This window comes from Strigops habroptila, chromosome 8 (assembly GCF_004027225.2).
Source record: "Strigops habroptila isolate Jane chromosome 8, bStrHab1.2.pri, whole genome shotgun sequence".
Classification (NCBI taxonomy): domain Eukaryota; kingdom Metazoa; phylum Chordata; class Aves; order Psittaciformes; family Psittacidae; genus Strigops; species Strigops habroptila.
Window position 1 is genome coordinate 7406373 of NC_044284.2, and position 22128 is coordinate 7428500.

The following is a 22128-nucleotide window of genomic DNA, read 5'->3' on the forward strand; positions in this document are numbered from 1 at the left end:
TTCATCTTTCACTGGGTTTTTTTTACTCTTTGTTATTCTTTTGTGGCAGCAGGTTAATTGCTAGCCTGTCAGTGGGAAAATATCTCACCTGTCAGGAAGCTGGTAGGAGGGGAATAAGGCTGAAGCAAAAATAGGAAAGCTCAGAGTACTGTTTCATATCTACTCAGTAGCTGATTCCAGGGAAATTACACCAGGTTTGCAAGCGTTTAAGGACAAATTGACCTCAAGTTTTATATCTTCAGTGTATGCTGTAGGAGTCTAAATCACAGAGGTCCTCACAAACATGTTCAGTTGTGTGCACATGGGTAGCCCCTTTGGGCTCGGTAAGGCTAACCATCAATAAATGAAGATTGCTTAATTTCTTGAGTAATTCTTAATGGCTCATTTTTTTAATTGCTTAATGAAGATTGCTTTTTTATGTTACAGGTTGGGACTGTATAATATGAAGTATTATATTGTTTAGAGTAAATGAACATCATTAATTTGTCAGTTGTTTATTAACTTTGTGCATAAGACCAACAGTCAACAATAAATATAAAGGATTTTGCTACACAGTAGAGGAGACCTGAGTCAACAGATGAAGATGTGGTTTACCCATGTTTTAAAGAAATGGAAGCTCTGTTGACCTCAAGGTATAACTGTATCAGAGGAACTACAGGAAGATGATAGAAATTTGTAGGTAATGGTGGAATTGTGTATGAATATGATGTGAAAACACTTCTGCAGGCAATAGGTTTTGCATTCTGCCAACATAGATAACAAAACACCTCATAAAATGCTAGCTGATACTCGGTGTGGCCAGATAAGAATCTGATACTTCCCTCAAAAACCATCTTTCCTTATGTGGTATTGGAATTATATTTCAAGTCAATCAAGTACAGATGTGGCCATAGTAACAGGAATCTTTGGAAATGCCCTGCTAGTGGTATCTGCTTCTTTTGGTATGTTTGCTTCTCTCTGGACAACATGAAAGGGTCTGTGACCTCATTCCTGTATTAGACTGTGCTCTTTGAAGAGGCAAAGGATTATGATTAGTTGATTATACATGAAAGCTTATTCCATGATGGTGCTTCTTTTCTTAAGTGTCTTCTATATCCTTTTTTGCTGCTGTTCCCCATTCTAGAAAACCTCTTTAGACATTAGCAGCAGAAAATAATTTGTGTTACCAGGTTTTTGTTTTTCACTAACCCTGATAATTCTGAAAGGCAAAAAGTTTCAATCTCATGTGCTAATAAAACTCATTTTGGTCAACTCCCTTCACACTGGTCTGTAGTGTTCTGGTGCTAGTTAGGAGCTCCCATAATAGAACACCATATTCATCCCAGTGCTACAGCCTTATTTGTATGGTTATTGTGGGAGAAGATCAGTTTAGTTTTCTGGTTTTGAATGAATTTTTCAAGGAGTACCTTGGAAAGAGAAATATTGTTAGAATCTAGTTGAATTGTTAGAAAGCTAGTGTTGATTTCTTACCAATTCCTGAGGATGATGATGTTGTTTGAACTCTGGGGCCGAACTGAAAGCTAACATTTCTTTGTGTGGAAACAAATGTCCTGTTCCTGGAGTCCTGAATAGTTTGGGAAATATCTTTTATTATAGATGCCCAAGCCAGTTGCAGAGAAATGATTTCAGAATCATTTTAGAATGCTTCTCGGGAGTTTTAGTCTTTCTGCTCAGCAGAGCAGCACTAAGTGCAGTGTTTCCTGCAAGTGATGGATTATTGCACATAGCATAGCTACATGGCATGCTGCACATCTGTAGGAGCTCCGAGTTGCAATCCATCTGTTGTTCTTAGCAACCGAAGGGAAGTCTGCTACATCTGTCAGATGTAAGGGATGGGGGGGTGTGCGAAATCTGTACAAATCTGTAACTCTTACATTCAGACTTCTAAGAAAGAGGAGGAGGAAATGTCTGGAGAAAGATAGGTGAATGGCATTCTGGCATGTGATTTCAACGATCTTTGAATTGGAAACTTCAAGAAAGCTGAAACTTGGTTCTTTTGGTCCTTTTTTTTTTAGTAATTGTGCATTTTGCAGCTGATCTATCCATGGAAAAAGGAGAATAAGACTGTTACCCACCAACTTGACAGGAAAGGTTTAGACTGATGTTGCAGGAATGCCTCTCTGCAAAGTGGTTCCTGACAGAATCATAGAATCCCAGACTGGTTTGGGTTGGAAGGGACCTTAAAGCTCATCCAGTTCCAACCCCCTGCCACGGGCAGGGACACCTTCACTAGAGCAGGTTACTCCAAGCCCCTGTGTCCAACCTGGCCTTGAACACTGCCAGGGATGGGGCACCCACAGCTTCTCTGGGCACCCTGTGCCAGCGCCTCAGCACCCTCACAGGGAAGAACTTCTGCCTAATGTCTAATCTAAACCTCCCCTCTTAAAGCCACTTACCCCTTGTCCTGTCACTAATGGAATCATAGAGTGGTTAGGGTTGGAAGGAAGGGACCTTAAAGGTCATGTAAGGTCTAAGAAGGGAGACAGTGTCATGGTGGGAAACAGCTAGAAGGCATATAGAAAAAAACCCCAGGTTTTCTACCACGCTCTCTTGGACGTCCTACTTACCCCTATCCCTTGTATTTGAATAGGTTTAAAAGCCCTTGATTTTCCTGAAAACAATTGTAATTGGACAGTATTTAAGATTGTGAAAGTACCATGCAGTCTGTATGTTGGAATTATGATACATGTGTAGGTTAAAACCACAGTAGTAACGTGTGTGATAGGATAAGATTTTTATTGTATAAATTCCATATCTCATTAATGAACAAATAATTACTTAAAATCTTTAACTGCAGAAGGTGTCTTTTCAAAGGCATCTAAGAGTGTTGTTTCCAGAGGCTTTTTAAGTGTCTATTCCAAAAGTTCTGAGGTGTTCCTGAGAAATTGATCCTAGGTATTCAAGGTACATTGTACAGAAAATACGGCTGTAGGTGTTACTGTGGTGTGACCGTACAGAACACTGGTGCTGCTCTGTGCTTACTGAAGTATTCCTGACCAGGAACTGGTCTTGGCTCTTAGTCTGAGAGACCTCTGCCTCTATTTCCCCTTCCAGTCTGCCAAGGGCTATGTTCCATTTGAGCTAGGCAATATAGGACATTTTATGTTCCTGGGATAGGTGTAACAGTCTTTCAATAGAAGATCCTTCCGTTTTGCAGTATGATGTGGGAAGTCTTTATTAATCACTGTAGAACTGTGTCATGCTTGTGTTTAGCAGGGAACTGTATTGATTTCTTCTGGAAACAGCACTCAGTTGTAGGACAAAGTAAGTTTTTTTCAGAGGTAGCTGTAAATAGAGTAGAAAAATTGATGAACTTCCAAGAGTTTGCATCTTTGATATAACCGTGTTGCCCTTCCCTCCTACATTATCATATGTTTGTTGGACTGAAATGGGCAGTATCACTTGGTTTAATATTTGTAGCAAGAAACAGTATTTTTCTCTTTGTTCAATAGATTACTGAACATCTACCAAATTAGATTTCACTAATGGTAAAAAGATATTATAAAGATAATATAGATATAAAATGGGATTTTACTATTTTCTTGCATCTTGAAGACCTTTAATTCAAACTTTTTGCATGATTGATTTTATGTGCCGATTACTGTATTACAAATTCCTTTCAAAAGAAAATTGCATTTAAAACCATGGTAAATTACCTTTATATCTGCAAGTTTCATACAAAATGTTTAATCCCCATTTAGTGCATTTCAGTCTATTTGCAGCTGGGTAGCTGTGTAGTAGTTGGCTAAGCAGTATGAATCCAGTATTTATTTAACTCTTTTTTTGTATTTGTAACTTCTGCATTATTCAGCAACTAAACACAAAGGAATGTGATATGACAAAATTTCAGGATGAATGTTTCAAGAAAGTGAGAAGGGAATGGTGGCAAGATGGGTTTGTTCTGTTAGAGAAAGACTTGAGGAGGCCATATGGCTGTAAGAGGAACGGTCTTGAGATAGGGATTAATAGAGTTAAGAAAGCTGTTCCAAAATTTGACTGCAACAGAGATGAAAGACATTCTGTGGTATAAGGAGATAGAGAGTTAGAGTGGGAAAGAGCGTGATGAACGGTCTGGAAGAATGAAGGGAGGCTGGAGGCGACAAATCCATGGAGGATACTGAAGAGGGATGATACATGGCAATTTACTTTTGTCATTAATCTGCAGATGATGTGTTTATTGATTGAGAGAGAAACCATGACACCATGCAGGGGAGCATCTCACTGAGGGACAAATTTTAATGCTTTTAGTTGGAGAAGGATGTTACTCTCTGAGCTGCCCCTCTGGAAGGTATAGAATGATTTTTGTAGCAAGGGAATCAGTCTGTCATTAATTTTGGCTTTGTTTTGTCAGGTTAGTTGAAATGGAAACACATCCCACATGCTTGCGTACTGTGGGCTGAGATGTATGCCAACATTTCAGGAAGTAGGAAGTTTTTAAAGTTGTATTTGTCACTTATCTGCAAACTTCTAGGATCTTAATGGCAAATCTTGCCTAAAAATGTTAATGATTTCCAACGCTGCTGCAGTTTTCTGAGCCTAGGGCTCTTTGAAAGTTTGGCCATTGCACTCTTACGCAAGTGTATGTAGCTGAACAACCAACTGCTTATCCATGTGATAACAGACAGATATTTATATGCCATTGTTTGCTATATTTGAATCAGAGATCTTAATATTACTTGTCTACCTTAATTGCTTCAGTTAATGGAAGACTGGGTCTGGTTTATGTAGACTTGAATTTAAATGTGCAAGTTGTCTCATACAGTAGAGTTTTACAGCTGAAGTTCAACCTAGATTATAGAGATTGGAAAATATAATGACCAATGCGCTTGGGGTCCCCTTTTGATTACTGGAACAATGTGAACACTGTTTAAATATATGGCTGTGATTAAAGCATAGAAATTGAAATCTTAGTGTAGGCATAGTAGCTACTTAAGCACACCACAGTCTGTCACTGCAAATAGGAATAGCACCATTTGAGAAAGGGAGCCGAAAGGCAAGTGAATCCATATGCTTAAACACAAAGTTCAGGAGGTTATTTGAGCAAAAGAAATAGCTGTCAGAAACTGGAAATCCAATACCAGTGAATCCTGAGACAGAGGCACAGTCCAGAGTGGGCAGTGTGAGAAGGAAACTGAAGAGCCTAAAATGGAATTTGAAGAGCAAAGAGTCAAAGACATAAAAACAAACAACAAGAAATTCTTGTGGTATATTAAAGACAGGAAAGACTTGTGGGAGATTGGGCAGGCCCCCTGGGCACGTTACTCTATACCCTGAGCTGTCAACTGCTGGGCTTCACAGAACTTGGTGGGAAGCATCTGATGCTAACTATTTTGTGCTATCAGACCTGGGGCTGGATCAACCTCCAGCTTTTCCTGTATGGCAGTTCCTTCATGATGACTGCTTTCTGTCCCACAAGTCTATGACATCCTGTCCCAGTTGACCACAAGATCCAAAAATAATTTCAGAATGTTCTCTGGATATTTCTGTGACATTTTAGCAGCTTTCTGCTAAATCAGATGTCAGATTTTGAAGACCAATGGGTATATACTTTTGCATACCTCAAGGTCTCATTGCATTACCAGGCCTTCTGTGTCTAGGAAGATGTAGATGGATGTTTGTCTTGGCCAGTGTGACAGACTGCCTGGCTATTGTACTGTATCTGAACAGTGTATTCAGGATTGGCAAATTAATGTTCGGATTCTGTAGAGAAATTTATAATGTTCTTGAACCTGCTATAAGAATCAGTATTACCTAGAGTATATTAAACAACTCAAAATTTCACAAGGCTTGTAAATACTGATTTATTCTGTTTGGTTCAGAATCAGATTAAGGGCTCCTATGAATTTCTCCTTTGCCATGCTGAGCTCTCTGCTTCCATCACCATGTTGAAATTCCCCAAGCAGCAAATCTCCTACACCTTGTCTCTGAAGATAAGATTAAAAACCAGTCCTCAAGGTCATATCCTATAAATTTGGAAACCCCTTCACTTGATGCCACTTTTATTTTAATGGCTGTGTCTCTTGCTCTGTCAGTCTTTGCTAAATTACTGTTTGCTGTGTTCTTTCTAGTTGTGCCTCCCTATATTACAGTGCAGGCTTTTCAGCATCAGTGAATTTCCATTTCAGGGATGCTTTGACAGTCTCTTGAATTGGGAGGCTCTTGGTTTTTACAGAGCTTCCCTCCCTTAGGATGGGGAAGTTTTTCCAAATGTTTGCATATCTGTTTCTCTAAACACTCTCATTTAAAGTAGCTGTAGCAGGACATCTGTTCTTAACCTGCCTGATAATGCAACCCGTGTTTCTGGTGTATGAGGGTTAAGAAATCAAAAAGGGAGCTGCTTAGTATGGGATGTCTGCCCTGAGCAGGAGGCATCTTTCTCTGGCCTCCCGCAGGAGTCATGGCCAGGGCAGCACTGGGGAAAGGAAGGACAGGAATGGAGCCTGACTAGGATTTTTAAAGTAATTTACTTTTCTGGCTTGAATAAATTTTCTTAGTGTTCTTCCTGTTCCTCACTTGCTTCAGTAACATCAAGCCTCCTTTAATCTTTGCTCCAGGTGAGGCATGTCTGCAGGAATAATGCTATTCCAGAGACATCGAAGTTGTAACAGCTCGTTTAGTTGGTTGGCAGGGTTAGACTATGGACCCTGCTTCTATCTGTAGCACTGCTCAGAACCAGCAACAAAAGGAGCCTGTAAAAAAGATGGGGAGAGACTTTTTAGCAGGGCCTGTTGTGACAGGATGAGGGGTGATGGTTTTAAGCTAAAAGAGAGAAGATTCAGGCTGGATGTGAGGAATAAACCCTTTTACAATGAGGGTGGTAAAATCCTGGCACAGGTTGCCCAGAGAAGTGGTAGATGCACCACCCCTGGAGACATTCAAGGCCAGGCTGGATGTGGCTCTGGGCAACCTGATCTAGTTGAAGATGTCGGGGTGGGGGGATTGGACGAAGTGAACTCTGAAGGTCCCTTCCAACCCAAACTATTCTATCATTCTATGAGATGTGTGGTAGGTCTTCCAATAAAAAAGTATTGAACAGAAATTTATAAGGGAATTTGCAGTTAGTTACAAATAATGTCTCTGCACTGGAAGTGGTGAAATGTGGCAAACTTGAATGCAGTGATCATGATGTCCTAAAACTTAGAGATTGTTTAGGCATTGAGTGAAGTGGCATAGGCAGGCCAGGGAATGTGTTTACAGATGTTGAAATGCAGAGCATAAGCAAAATAAAGAAGTGTTAAGGCATGATATTCCCATAAGATTGGAAAATTTTTGCTCAGGGCCGAGTATTGGTTCAAAGCTGCACCAGGGGAGGTTTAGACTGGGTGTTAGGAAGCATTTCTTTACCTGGAAGGTGGTCAAACACTGGAACAGGCTTCCTAGAGAGGTGGTTGATGCCCCAAGCCTGTCAGTGTTTAAGAGGCTTTTGGACAATGCCCTTAACAACATGCTTTAACTTGGCAGTTGGACTAAGTGATTGTTCTAGGCCCCTTCCAACTGAAATAGTCTATTCACAAGGAGCTGGCTTATAACCTTTCCCAGAATAGATTAATCAAATTGACATTTTTTCCCATCATCTTATGAAGAGTGTCATTATACAAGATTGACCCGAAAAACAAGAGAAAACTCTTCCACAATTTGACATTTGTGGAACAAGGCAGTCCAAGATTTGTCTGAGGGGTTGAAATGGCCTTACAGAATTCAAGTGATTTTGAGACGTTTAAGGCCCCATTTCACAAGTCCACTTTCTTGGCAGAAAACCTAATTGTGCACTAAGGTTCTGTATGGATTTTGTGGATGAAGAGCTGTATTGCAGAACCAGGATAAACTTCGTGTATGCCAAAATGCTTTTTGAACCGAGTCTAAAATTCAGCAAATGTGGTTTCCTTCAGGGCTCAGGATTTCTTATACTTCATCTGTTACCCTCTCATTTTCAGTCTACCAGTAATTTCCTTGTTTGATAGGATGGCTATTCCTCTTGGTTTCTTTCAGTGCTTCTGAAGGTATTGGTCCCATTACAGGGTTATACAGAGAAAGTTTCATGCCAAAGGATCTTTCTTAAAACAAGGAATCGGTTCTGGGGCTTCAGAGGGTAGTACTTAACTACTCTCTGTCTGTTTGGTTCTGAACACTTGTTATGCTAAACTCCCTCTAAAACTACCTGGAATGGGAAGCTCTGAATTATAATTAGAGAGCATTATATTGCCGCAATCAGTCTCAGTTCACTAATTCATGTTGGAATTCTGCTCTAGCATAATGGCTAATTTGCTTACATTATCAGATTGATTTATATGCATCTCTCAGTTTTCATTAAGCTGTTGAATAAAAGATTGCAAAACTTTGACCTATGAAAGCTGCATATATACGAGAGGTTTCAGCCATCGCATATTAAAACTTCAGTATGACAGATGTGATCGTTTGACTCTCAATTCAAAGTATAATATTTCAATAGTTGAGTTTCCATCACCAATGATCCATGTTTAACCAAAGCAAACCAAGTCTACATTGTAATGTACCAAATACCTGTAAGCGACAGGGGAAGCAATACAGTGACTACTTTGATAATACAACAAGCAAAGTGGAAGAAAACTCTAATGCATTCCTACAAAAATCTACCCTTTATCTCTGCTTGGGCCTGTACTCAGTGAGATAATTGAGAACATCAGTGGTCCTCAGCAGGTAAAGATTCTGCTTAAATACCTTTGTGAATCAGGGCCTACATTGAAAATATGAGTTTCAGTTGTAAAAATTGAGAGGGCTGCTCCTTCTTGTGGGAAGACAGGAAGGGAAGTAAAAAAGATCTGTGAGGGTTTTATGAAACATCTTCCAGGAGTTCTGGCAGAAGAGGGGGAAAAAGGGTACCATAAAAATGGACAAAATCCATTACATGCACCTTTCTAATATAGGAATAAACATGTCCTGCAGAGATGGGACACCCTCTGCATTCGGAGAATGGTCCTTCTAGTACGTATAACACAAGTCCAGAGGAGGCCATGAGGATGGTCAGGGGCTGGAGCACCTCCCGTATGGAGACAGGCTGAGCAAGTTGGGGCTGTTCAGCCTGGAGAAGAGAAGCTGCGTGGAGACCTCAAAGCAGCTTCCAGTGTCTGAGGGGGGTCTACAAGGATGCTGGGGAGGGACTCTTCATAAAGGACTGTGGTGATAGGACAAGGGGTGATGGGTTTAAACTTAAACAGGGGAAGTTTAGGTTGGATACAAGGAAGAAGTTCTTTACTGTGACGGAGGTGAGGCACTGGAACAGGTTGCCCAAAGACGTGATAAATGCCCCATCCCTGGCAGTGTTCAAGGCCAGGTTGGACAGAGTCTTGGGTGACATGGTCTAGTGTGAGGCATCACTGCCCATGGCAGAGGGTTGGAACTAGATGATCTTAAGGTTCTTTCCAACCCAAACCGGTCTATAATTCTATGTCTGTTATGTTTTGTGATCTGACCACAATACACTTAGGGGTGACGATGCAAGTGTGGGGTTGGAACTATGCAACTTCTTTAATCTAAGCAAATTCTGTGATCATGTGAAGCCCTACTCATCTTGGAAGGTACCTGGGTATGTGTGGCAATGTTGAAATATGGTGTCATGGTGACTATTTTGATCAGGGACTGTACATTTTTCTGCACATAAGAAGTTTCATTGCTTTAGCCTTTGGTCTTCATTGGTGCGTCTGGGCCTTGTCCTCCCTTGTGATTGGAAAAACTTCCCTTCATGTATTTTCTAAGGAATAAATTTCAGGAGGAAAAATAGGTGTGTTGATTTATTAGTGCTAACAGGCTTTATGTGCTCTCCCTTAGGAATCACTGGAGCATGTTCCCCACAAACATCTGGGTAGCTATCAAATCACCAGCATCTGTACTTCTGCCAGTGTTGACCATATGTTGAACACGTGCCAGTCACTTTTCTTGAAGGAATTTAAAGATAAATCAAGGAGAAGCTCTTCACTATAAAGAAAAATGAGTTCTATATTTATAGGATTAAGTGTTGAACCACCTTTGATTTTTTCCATCAAGAGAGGCTTTGTAAGCATGTGCATTTTAAAAGGCAACACCCAGAATATTTTCCTAAATTTATAGTGATTTGGATTCCAGTGTCTGTTGAAATCAGCCATGAAGTCTTTTCTGCTATTTTTCTTCAGCAGTTTAGTGAAACTCTTTGTTCTGATTATAAAGAAAGCCCATGAATAAGGTCAGTTTCCTCAAGCAAACATGTCCTTTCAATTACCTTATGGTGGCATGATATCAAATATGTTTGCAAAATAATCTACAAGTGGAGTCAGCCAAAAATAGATGTTGCAGGAAAGGTTTTTGTCTTTCAAGCCTGTATCTTTTATCAAAGGCTGACACCTTTTCCTTTCATCTAGATGATTATGTGCTTTTTAGTGTGTCAATGGCTTTCACATACATGAATCATTTAGTGGCCTGCAGCTGGTCTGTGGAACAATACCTAAGAGTGTTTTCAGCTGAAATTTGGGTGAGGATATGGTGTGCTGGTATGTCATTGGTTTTGGTGCATAGGAGTTGTCCAAGGGTCCGAAAACAATAAAAACCACTGAACTAAATCCCTGGCAGAAGATTGTTTTTATGAAAGACTGTCTCTGCACCAAAACTTAGCTATGGTGCTCTTATCTTTTCCTTAGTTTAGTTTGCAAAGGCTTCCATATGTAGACTAGTCTGAGAAGGAAGGGTGGGTAAAGTTAGTAGGTTCACAGTACTGAGTGATGAAGCTGGTGTTACCTAATCCAGAGTCAGAAGAGCGAGCTGAAATGTTTTGTGGCCTAAGCTTTTGAACACTTTAGAAGTATACACTGTGCCTGTGAAGACTGGAACTCAGTATCTGAATGCCCTGAGGAGTAATGATCCTTTTCCTTCTTGCAGCTGAGGCCTGGAAGCTCAGCATGAGGACACATGGACCGTGGTTCTCAAGCCAGCTGGCAGCTCTGGATTAGAGAGTCTTCTTTGTTGAAAACACAGGGTTGCATTATGGCTCTTCTCTACACAAACACTTTTCTTGGTTTCAAAGTTGTTGATAAATCCAGGTTTAATCTAGATTTTCAGAAAGGAAGTGGTTTTAAGTCTTAATTTTCACCTTAGCTCTTTAATGGAACTCAGACATAGCTTCTTGTATTTCTACATTGGTACCTAAACAAGAAGGAAAAAAACCCATGAAAAACACCCCTTCAGTTTCATCTTCGTTAAGCTAACCTTGTCTTTCGTAGCTATTTTTCTCTTAGATTTTTAGAAACAGGTCGTAATGGACCACCTAACTAATTCAGCTGGAAATCATGAGATAGTTCATGACCTTCTGAAAGAAACGTATTAGTTTTCCTACTTCCAGTTGAACTCCTTAATCAAGGGGTCGAGAAAATTCTTTCTAGAGACTCCTGTCTGGTTGCTTTTCTGTTAATGAAAAGATTCACAGAAGAATGAAAAGGGTTTCACGTCTTCCTGCTTTCTCTTGATTGGCTTGGAGATTTTTATGGTTCTTTCTTCTTAGCTAATGCAAGTCTTTAAAACTATTTTGTACTTTCCTTTCTTGACGGTATTTAATACACCTGACATATACAGATAAAATCCCTCAATTTCTTTTTCTCTGTCCTAAAGTTACCAGCAACTTTGAAGCGTCTCCCTGCCAGGAAATATGAACATGCAGTGCAGCTATGTTCCAGAGACCAGTTGTAGAGTGTATTTGTTAATCTGGTCACATCTGGTTTCTAAAGATACGGTTTATATTTTATACTTCTCCATAGGTAACATCCTGGTGCTTAGTGCCTCATGGCTCATCCTAGTGTCACTGTGTAAGTCAAGCAACAGAGAGATGTCTGTAGTGGTTTTGGCAAGCCTTGCTCGCTTGCTTTCCAAGCCCAATTGTGTCAAATGTGCCCTAGCAGACCACCAACATAAATGCCCTCTCTTTCTCTGCTGATGGCATCTCGTATAAGTACCTGGCAGCGAGCGTAGTTGGCACAGCTTTTGCTTTCTCTATGGTTTTCATATGCAGAAAGTCAGCAGAAGCAATTTTTGGCCATTTTTTCCCTAATATTTTTTGAATAGTCCCTCTCCTCCAGCAGTGTAAACTAGCAGTTTCTCAACATAGCCACATTTTACTTGTACATTAGCTGTGTCCCCACCTAATTGATTTTTGGACTTTCTGGTTTTCATATGACAGTAGTCCACGGTTACTATGGCTTACTTGCTCCTGAACACTTGTGTGTGTATGTCCTACACATGTTGTCATGTTTTCCTCACCCTTACCTAGGCGTGGATTCCAGTTAAGATGGTTGTTTATTCCATATAGATACAGAGTATTCAGAGTGCTATAATAAATGACAGGCCAGGTTGGATGGGGCTTTGAGTAACCTGGTCTAGGTGTCCCTGTCCATGGCAAGGGGTTGGAACTAGGTGAACTTTAAGGTCCCTTCCAACCCAAACCAGTCTGTGATTCTATGAAACTGAGGGCAATCCACTTTTTAGAGCCCAGTATAAATTCTTTCTGACACTGTGCAAGTCTTCAATTGCTGTCCAACACATCGTTTGGGGCTATGTTTTTACAACAATACTCAAATATGTCAAAAAATTCCGCTCTGCACAGAACCTGATTTGAAGACACCGGGGGTTTACCTCCTTTCATAAAGTGATGATCCAGGGTTGATTTTTAAGACAACATTGTTCAAGCTCGTGTTTATTTGTACTGGAAAGCTTTTTGATTTTCTAAGGAAAAATAATGACTTCTGAGTTCACTGTACATCCTTGCAACTGTGCACAGGGTTTTAGCCTGGGAAAAAACCTGACAAACACCTGGTTTTATGTGGCAAAAACTTTATTATGATAGCTACATCAGACCAATTTACGCAATGTAGACTGTTTCTGTGGATCTACTCAAAAGAAATGTTGATGGTTAGAGAGTTGTCATTCAAGGCTATTTTGCAACTGCTTTGTGTTGTAATCCATCTTGGGAATTGTGTGCTACTTGCTGGAGCTTCCAGTCATCACTGTCTATGTGAGTGATTGATAAATCAGATAACATTGTTTCTGCCCCCCAGTCTGATATCTGCTAAACCTCTAAGAACTTCAGAGATACAGTTATGTGAAGAACCTACATACCTACAGATACATAACTGCTTGTAGGTTTTTTCTCTTGTAGATTGAGAACTGTTTCTATGAATTAATTGTAAAGGCAGATTAAAGGCAAAACTAATGTTGCTGAAGGACAGCCATAGTTCATTCTTCAGTTACTTTGGCCCAACTCCTGTTAAAACTGTGAATTGATATCATTAAGTAATAGCTGTCAGGTTTGAACTTGACAGATATGAATTATATGGATCATCTTTTGAAATTCTGTTTTGTCAGAAGGAGAATAATTCTGATAGCCACAGCTGTGTAAAAAATCCAGCTGTATTCCTCAGGGCTTTTCCTGCTCTTCTAGATCATCTTACCACGGTGATGCTACATGTCCATCAGCCTCCTACTGCACAAATATCCCCAAAGAACTACTTGCTTTATTTATCTACCAGTGGAAGCTTGGTGATGTCATAAGAGGTTAATACCACATCTGGTCTGCAGCTTTCTGCTGGTCAACTAATTGAGTTTTACTCGAGACTGCTCACTTTAAAAAGCTTGCGCCCTCTAATTACAGTGTATGAAATAATGTACAACTGCACTGAAAGGCAGCATGCAGAAATAATAAACAGCTAAATTTAATTACCTGCTCATTCATGGTATTTGCAAGAAGTTTGAAGGTGGAAAAAAAATAGTGAGCAGCTCAAAATTAAGTTAGACTGCTATTTATTGTTGGACCATTCTGTTATTAAGCTTGTGTGTCTACTGCCTTTTTTTCCCCCTCTTTATCACCGGTCTGTGAAGCAGTGAGCCTGTTTTAAACTTGGTGATGTTATTTCTATTACCAATGCTTCCAGAATCAAATACCAAAATAGCCCAAAGTTAGTGGTTTCAATATTCATCAAATACTGAATTTTCACCAAAATATGGGCTTCATATTTTCTCCCCTTCTCCCTGTCCAAGATTGTATAGTAAAGAAGCTGTGTAAGTGTACAACAAAGTAGAAGAAAAAGAAGGTGGTGTACTGTAGGACTGTTTGGTTCAACAAAGGGTGTGGGTTTGCTGGCTGGGGCAGCAGGCTGAGGGGTTGGTGGCTTCCTACATGATGGCCCAGCTGTGCCAAGGCTGAAAAAATAGGTTTGTGCAGAAGAAAACAATGAATAAGGCTGATTTTCATACCAAGATAGAAGTTTTCAGATGGTACTTAATCCTATTGCTGTTATTGGAAGTCAGCCTTCCAGCAGACCATTTGGAAATTGGTTTTCCTAAGTGCCTTAGCCTTGCCTGCATTACCAGATTACAATAGCTGGTCTGCTGCTCTGAAACTCAAATCGCACGAGACATTCTCACTGCTAGAAGTTTTTTAAGCCCTTGCAACTTTTCATAAGTTTTCTTGAGTTAAAAATAGTCTTAAATTAGCACTTGGAACTGAGCAAAAGGTTAAAGGATGACTAATAGTAGCTTGTAAATAATCCTACTCCTTGAGTTCTGGTTAATCAGTATTGTCCACAGCCATTAAGTACGGACAAAGGAGGACGCATAGACTTGTTACTTTTAAACTTGGGCAGAAGTTTCTGTCAGTGGGTACATGACAGGATATCTGTTTGATGCTATCAGTGTAGACAAACTCATGGACAGCTTAAGTACAGACCTTGCCCCTCCACACAGTAATGGAAAGCTGTTTAGGTGTTTTTTTTCCTGTATGATCTATATTCTAAAGGACTGATTAGTTCTAAAGGCATCACACTCCCTCCTTGCTGTCACGGTGAGCAAACTCAAACTTCCCTTTTTCCCCCTTTGCAAAACCTACTTCGTTTTCTTGCCTTTGAATCTGTCTTGTACCCTGCATTGTTACAAGCAGCTACAGGTGAATAGGTAACAGGAGAAGCATCCACTTCACCCAGGTTCTGAGAGCTTTCAGGTTTTTTTCTGACCCATGATGTTTTGGAGCAAGCTTGCAATGCTTCCTGCGGGTGTTGGCGTTGTCAGCTACAAGGTGGTGAGCAGGCTGAGAGAGTTGGGCTTGTTCAGCCTGGAGAAGCGAAAGCTCCAGGGAGACACTGGCACAGGGTGCCCAGAGAAGCTGCGGCTGCCCCATCCCTGGCAGTGTTCAAGGCCAGGTTGGACACAGGGGCTTGGAGCAACCTGCTCTAGTGGAAGGTGTCCCTGCCTATGGCAGGGGGTTGGAACTGGATGAGCTTTAAGGTCTCTTCCAACCCAAACATTCTATGGTTCTATGCTTCTATGACATCGTATTTCCACAAGGCTGCTGCTATGTGTTTAAGGCGTTAGTTCTCGTCAGCTTACTCAAGAGTGACTATGTTTATGTGTAGGAAGACTGCCACTCTAAAACCAGTAGAACATGATAAAAAGTAGGATATTAATGAAGAGCTTTGTGCCTACATTCAGCAGAATGATTCGAGATAAATAAGGAAACTTCTAATGCTTGACATTCTTTGCTACTAGCAAAATGTCACAAAACAGAAATGAAGCTGAAAGTTACAAGTTATTTTCAAATGCATCTTAATGAATGAGAGTCAATTTCAGGTTCTGTCTTTGCAAATGTGACACAATTTGTTTTGCACTTACGTTGTGGTTTTAAAGTAATCTTAAGATCTAAAAAAATCCACCTGTTCATCTTGTTTAATGATTCTTTTTGAGCAGTCTTTGTTCATATCAGATACATTTAGAGATCATTGCATATCCAAAAAAGTAGAACTCTGACTTTTAACATTTGTTTTTCATGTAGATGTGTAGCCGGGTGTGATTTTTCTGCTGTGTACATTGTTGTCTAGGCATCAAATTGCAAATAGTATGTATTTAAATTCTACTGCTGCAAAATATTAATATATTGTCCTTTATTTTGGCAAGCCATAAAGATGCAGAAGATTTAATGGACTTGAAAGCATTAAAAGGAAGCTATTGTTCAACAAACTGTAGCTTTCATTTGTCCTATAACTGTAATAAATGCAAGATGTTGAAGGGAAAGGAGCCAAATATTAGTGTGGTCCTAAGAGACCAAACAAATAACGGAGCTACTTAAATTTGTCATTCTTCTTTCATGATTACATTCAAATCTAAAATGTACACAGATGTTATTTCTGTATAGATAGTTTTAGTGTTTGCTTCTACTTTTGGTTTATTGAGTATTGTTAAATCCTTTCGGTAACGTTTATAATATAAGGGTTTTCTTTTTTTCTTCTTTAGAAGTTTGTGGAGTGTTTTTAAGTTCGGTGCACATTCAGTTGTTGTCGAGTGTAAGTAGTTATTAATGTAATGGAGAGCCATGGTGTTGGCAGGAGGGGTCTTACCTTGTTAGTTCTGTGGGCAAGGGACCTAACCTTCCTGTGTTGGACCTATTGAAAGAAAAGATCATGGATTTGGACTGATGCATAACCCAGCAAGTTGGAAGTTGTTTAGCCTCTGCTAATGCTCTCCATCTGAACCCTATAGCCGGCATTGTGGGAGACAGTCCCTACTCCCCTAATCTAATAATAAGCTAAGTATCTGTAAGAGAGCATGTGTAGTTGAAGGAGGAAACTTAAAACACTGTTGTCATGTTTTGAATATTCCCATTGCCTTTCTAGTATGATAAACAAAACTGGTATTTAGGTTTCCTCTACAAATAAACACCGAGGTGATGTGGCAAACAAAAAACTCTTCACGGTGTGCAGCAGCACACAGCTAACTGCACTACAGGTTAGGTTGTGTCAGTATTTCCATCCTAAATCCTGCTATAAAAGTCTGGTTTAGTCTGAATCTTGCAACATGTTGCTCTGCCTGCAAATAACTTTCTTCCTTCTCAACTGAAGTGTATCTGAATTCTTTATTTCTTAAGATTTTTTTAGAAGCACTTCCAGAGTATTAGTTGCTATAATACCAGTGGGAATGTTGAAGTGATTCTCTGGCAGAAGGATAGAGCGTGTGTGTGTAAAATACTGATGATTAACGCACAACGAGATATGCTGTATTATCTGTCTAGTTAAATCACGCTTTGTGGTAAAGGGATTGTAATGCTTATCATAACAAGCAAGTTAGTTGCCCAGGGAGATGTAATAGAGGAGTGCACTGAGCAGCTTTTAGACTCAACTTTGCAGTGTATGCTAATCTTGACTTCCAGTATTGTATCTGCTCCTTTGCTGAGCTGATCTTTGGGCGACTTCGGTTTGTGCTACGTTGCAGTGAATGGCATCGTGATGTTCAGATGAATGTAGAGTAGGATTAGACCAAAACCCCATTATCTGGCCAGTCCTCAGGAGGTATGAAGTGATCGGTCTCCTGCCTGGACTGGAACTACTTGCTATCCAGAGGAGTGCATGAATGATTTGTGTCAGAAGCTTTTTGTTGGGGAGCTTCCAAAGAAAGCAGGGGGAATGGTGTGGATTACTGTCTTCTGTGTCATTAACAATAATCTTGGGAACTGATCCTTTCCTTGCCCCTGTCTGTGAATTCAAGCACCCCACTCAGTGTTTTGGATGTATATTTGCCTTCTGCAATTTGAAATGTGTTAACTATGGCACTCATTTTATTTCTTTGTGGGGCAGGGGGGGCTCAAAAATGTGGTAGTTAAATGAGATGCTGTTTTTCTGACTTTATTTCATTTTGGTTTTGGTTCATAGTGGACGTCACATCAAGTCTTGCTTAACCACTGGCTGGTGGGCAGACCAAGCTGATGTTAACAGGGAGAGACTTTATTCACACAGCTTATTTCCTTCAACCTTGAGCTGTGCTTTGCAAAAGTGCCTCTTAGCCACCCACTTAGAGCATTGGGAAACAAAAGCTTCAGCTCCCATTTGTGTTCAGTTATATGGCAAGCTTTCACTGAGCTAGAGGAATGTTGTGGAAATGGATCTGATGCCCAATTGCAGCATCAGTTACAAAAACCATCTTACATAGACCCTGTCTGTGTTCTCTGGAGTCTCTGTGAGTCCTTCATTGACCTCTAGAGTTTGGGTTAGGGTCCAGCCAGTGAGAACACAGTGATCTTCTTAAAAGAAAATATGTGTGTATTACCTGTTGCCTTTATTATGCTTATGTAATATTTAGTTGTCTTTAATCATATTACTGATGAAAGCTGCATTAACTATCAGTGTATTCATATTGCAGATTTCATGTAACTGTTGATGTTCCTGTTCAGGACAATATTAGTCCTGTGACCAAGACGTCAGGTGCTTGCTATTAACCTTTAGTTCTTTTTCTCCCCTGCCCCTTTTTAGAGGCCTTTGAGTCTTTGCTTCGCTTTGCTGAAAACCGCACAAGTTCCCTGTTTGAGACAGCTTACAGACCTATGGCAAAAGAAGCAGCAGAGCCTGTTAAAGAACTTTTTACAGACATCTCTCTCTACATTCTGGGTGCGGAGACTACAGTGGAAAGTGCAGTATTACGGTTCTTTGACAGTCTCTTTCCCCTGGTGTATAGTCGGCTAATAAACCCAGGAATTACAGATTTATCAGAGGACTATACAGAGTGTCTACGGCTTACAAGGCAAGACATAAATCCTTTTGGACACTATTCTAAAAACATGGTTACAGAGCTGTCAAAATCTCTTTGGGCAAGTAGGATGCTCAGCCAGGCCCTCAGTCTGGGCATTGAAGTGATAAATACTACTGAACATGCAGCTCTCACGAAGGAATGTAGCAAAGCTCTAGTGAAGATGCAGTATTGCCCGCATTGCCAGGGCCTGACACTCATCAGGCCCTGTGTTGGATATTGTCTAAATGTAATGAGGGGCTGCTTGGCCAGTGTGTCAGAACTGGATGCACAATGGAGGGAGTATATCTCCACGCTGGAATATCTGACTAATGAAATGGCTGCCTCACATGATGTGGAAATTGCACTGACGGGAATCTGGAACTCCATCAATGAAGCCATCCTGCATGCACAGTTGAATGGACCACAGCTCTCTGCTACAGTAAGTGCTCTCTGATTATTCACTACTCCCATTTATCACTTTGATTATTTGATGGATAAACATTTAAACGAGTTGGTGTTGTCCTTGCATCAGTTTTTAGTCTTCAACTAGATCTTTGTTTAATAGTCCATGAAAACCCTGTGCTGGGCACTGGTGAGGCTGCACCTCGAATCCTGTGTTCAGTTCTGGGTCCCTCACTACAAGAGAGACATTGAGGTGCTGGAGCGGGGCCAGAGAAGGGCACCGGAGCTGGTGCAGGGCCTGGAGCACAAGTGTGATGAGGAATGGCTGAGGGACCTGGGGGGTTTAGTCTGGAGAAGAGAAAGGTCAGGGGGACCTTATCGCTCTCTACAAGTGCCTGACAGGAGGATGGAGCCGGGAGGTGGCTGGTCTCCGCTCCCAGGTAACAAGGGATAGGCAAGAAGTGACAGCCTCTAGTTGTACCAGGGGAGGTTTAGACTGGATATTAGGAAAAAGGTCTTCCCTGTTCCCTGGGAATTGTTCAAAAACCATGTAGATGAGGCCCTTAGTGACATGGTTTAGTGGTGGACTTTGGCAGCGCTGGGGGAATGGTTGGGCTTGAGGATCTTAAAGGTCTTTTCCAACCTTGTTGATTCTATGATTCAATGAAAACATTGCAGATAATTATGATGGGGTTCAGTAGAGTCTGCTTTGAAATGAAAGGCTTGGGGAGGAAGTTTGTTCCTTGAGAAGCAACCCTGTAAAGCAGATAGCTCTGGCTTGTCTGCAGAATTTTCTAAACAAAAAGTTGGGGTATATTATGCTTGATATCAACAATGTATTTTCATACTCTTAAAACATCTGACCCCATGACTCTAGGAGCAATGTTTCCCTGGCATGTGAGTGTTTGTAGTGTGTGGACATTCCACAGGAATTGGTGTAAGGGGTTAGAAAATTGGGTTTCTAAATAAAGGCAAAGAAATTAAAGTTCATAATTTTACAGTCCCTTTACTATAGTATTGACTGAGACATCAGAAAGTCAGTACAGGTCTCTACTGAGTACATCTGTCATACAAAAGTTGAGAAAAGGAGCATGGGGAAAAATCGGACGTATTTGACAGCATTTACATGAGTAAAGGATGAAAATACACTTAAAGTGGATCCATTTTTGTAGGTGGTAGCTTAAAGAGGAAAGAACTAGGATGGTAGAGGTGTCTCATAAAGAATAGCAGTATATGACTGGCAGGTGTTTTCTCATGTGTTGAAGATTAGACCAGAAATTACTGAAATGACTAATGGATGCAGCTGACAACATCTGTCTGAAGTTCAACATGACTGTCAATTGAAAAGTTGTAGCAGTGTGGCCTTAAGCAGGGTAAAGACTAATTTAAAAGATGTAGATAGATCTGCCTGTCCTGAAAGAGGAATTCTTGCAGAGAACAGATGAGAAGGAAACTCACAAATTTTGAACATTTAATTCCTGTAACTGCACTCTGGTCATCATAGTATGTTCTTCAGAGAGTCTAGAGAAAGAAGCTGTGGCAGAAGGTATTCTGAACTAAGGTAGTATTTTACTAGGAGAAAAATGCCTGTATGTTTGTAATCTTCCAAGTCACCTAATGTCACAGTTCTCTCCAATTTAGAACACCTGACAGAGCCAGAGACATACATAGAGTAAGATATACAGTCATTATAATATGTAGATTATAAAAAAACCCTAGCCACTTCTACTAATCTGGTAACATTTTCCCTTGATATCTGTAGTTCTTTCCATTCTTGCTGCCTCAGATTCTCCTTTCCTTTTCATCAATGACACTTGTGTTTGCTAGTTTATCTGACATCCAAGGATAAACATGAAAAATTAAGAGAAGCTTTGTCCAGGTTCTTGGGTAGTGCATAGTAGGCATTGCAGAACAGCAGGTCTTCATCGTGCTGATGCCTAGTTGGTAGTCTCATAATGTATCCCATGAAGCAGTGTTAAACCTAGAACACATCATGAACTATATTCTTGCATCTGCTTTAATTTTCACTCAAATGTTATTTTTATTGTGAGTCTAGAAGGGAAATGAAACTCAAAGTATGTCCATATTAGTTTTATCTGACAACGCACAGCTCCATTACTGATTACACAGAAGTAATTAGGAATATAGTTAAACTTTCTGGCTACTAACAGCAAAACCAGTGCGACAGGTATCTCCTGCGATGTGTGAAGTATGTTACAAAATGCTACAACTTAATTCTGCATTGCATTTGTTGGCCTCCTTATTAATATGCACTTGCTTAGCTTGCTGACAGGGTAGAATTCACAATCCAGGGGAATATCAGATAACTATAGATATGCTCAGTGAGTGCATTGCTTTTAGCTGATTCGGAAGTATCATCCTCTCTGAAGTGTCTTTCTCAGTTTCCCAGCAGTATCTTTAAACATTTTCCTTCTTCCATTCAGAATGAATTCAGAAGGTGCTGTTGTTTGAAATGACATTAATTCTTTTCCCCTCAAAGTTATCTTTGTTTTCTCTCAGTAGTGATATCTGTGTGCACAGAACAAGGTTGTGTGTCGTTTTAGGTACTGCTCTGTGGGATAGCAAAGGATGTTTTCTGTTTGAAAAGAAAAACTATATGCCAGTGTGTGTTATCCTCAGTCTTTTGTCTTTTTTCCAGTCGTTGGCAGGGTAAGATTGTATTTTGAAGACGGAGCATGTTCCACTATTTGAGCAAGCATTAGTCTGATACTGATTTAAAACTTTACTGATTAGTTACAGAGAATAACCATTAGTTAGGAAATTGAGCCTAATTAAGCTGCATTTCCTTCTCTGGAGCAATGGAAAGGAGTTCAGCCCCAGCTTCAGGATTTCCGGCTGTGAGGTGGCTTCTCAGAACCTGGGATCCGACTCTCAATTACACTTCGGGGCTGCGAATGATGAGATTTGTACCCAGTGTATTTACCATTTATTTATGGGAGAACTTGGTCAGGAAAAGAAGATACATTCTTTTTTCCCTTCATAGAAATGTAGAGACTTTGTTCATGCAGCTTTTGCAGAAATTAAACACTTTAACTTGGATACAGTTTCTGTTACAAATGCTGTAATTGGTTTCATTCAATTATAAATAATCTGTGGAAAACTCCTTCAGGAAAGCAAAGCACTCCTAGTAATTTTCCTTTATCCCGAGGCAGCCTTCATTGATGCATC

At 40.3% G+C, this 22128-nt stretch overlaps 1 protein-coding gene across 2 annotated transcripts in view; it reads left to right on the forward strand.

Annotated features, from left to right (window-relative positions):
• LOC115611973 (glypican-5-like) overlaps nucleotides 1-22128 on the forward strand; it is a 331669-nt gene that overhangs the window by 54910 nt on the left and 254631 nt on the right. For both annotated transcript variants that reach the window (XM_030495718.1, XM_030495717.1), the window contains exon 3: nucleotides 18282-18976. In XM_030495718.1, the coding sequence (XP_030351578.1) occupies nucleotides 18282-18976 (695 nt within the window). The remainder of the gene's footprint in view (nucleotides 1-18281; nucleotides 18977-22128) is intronic.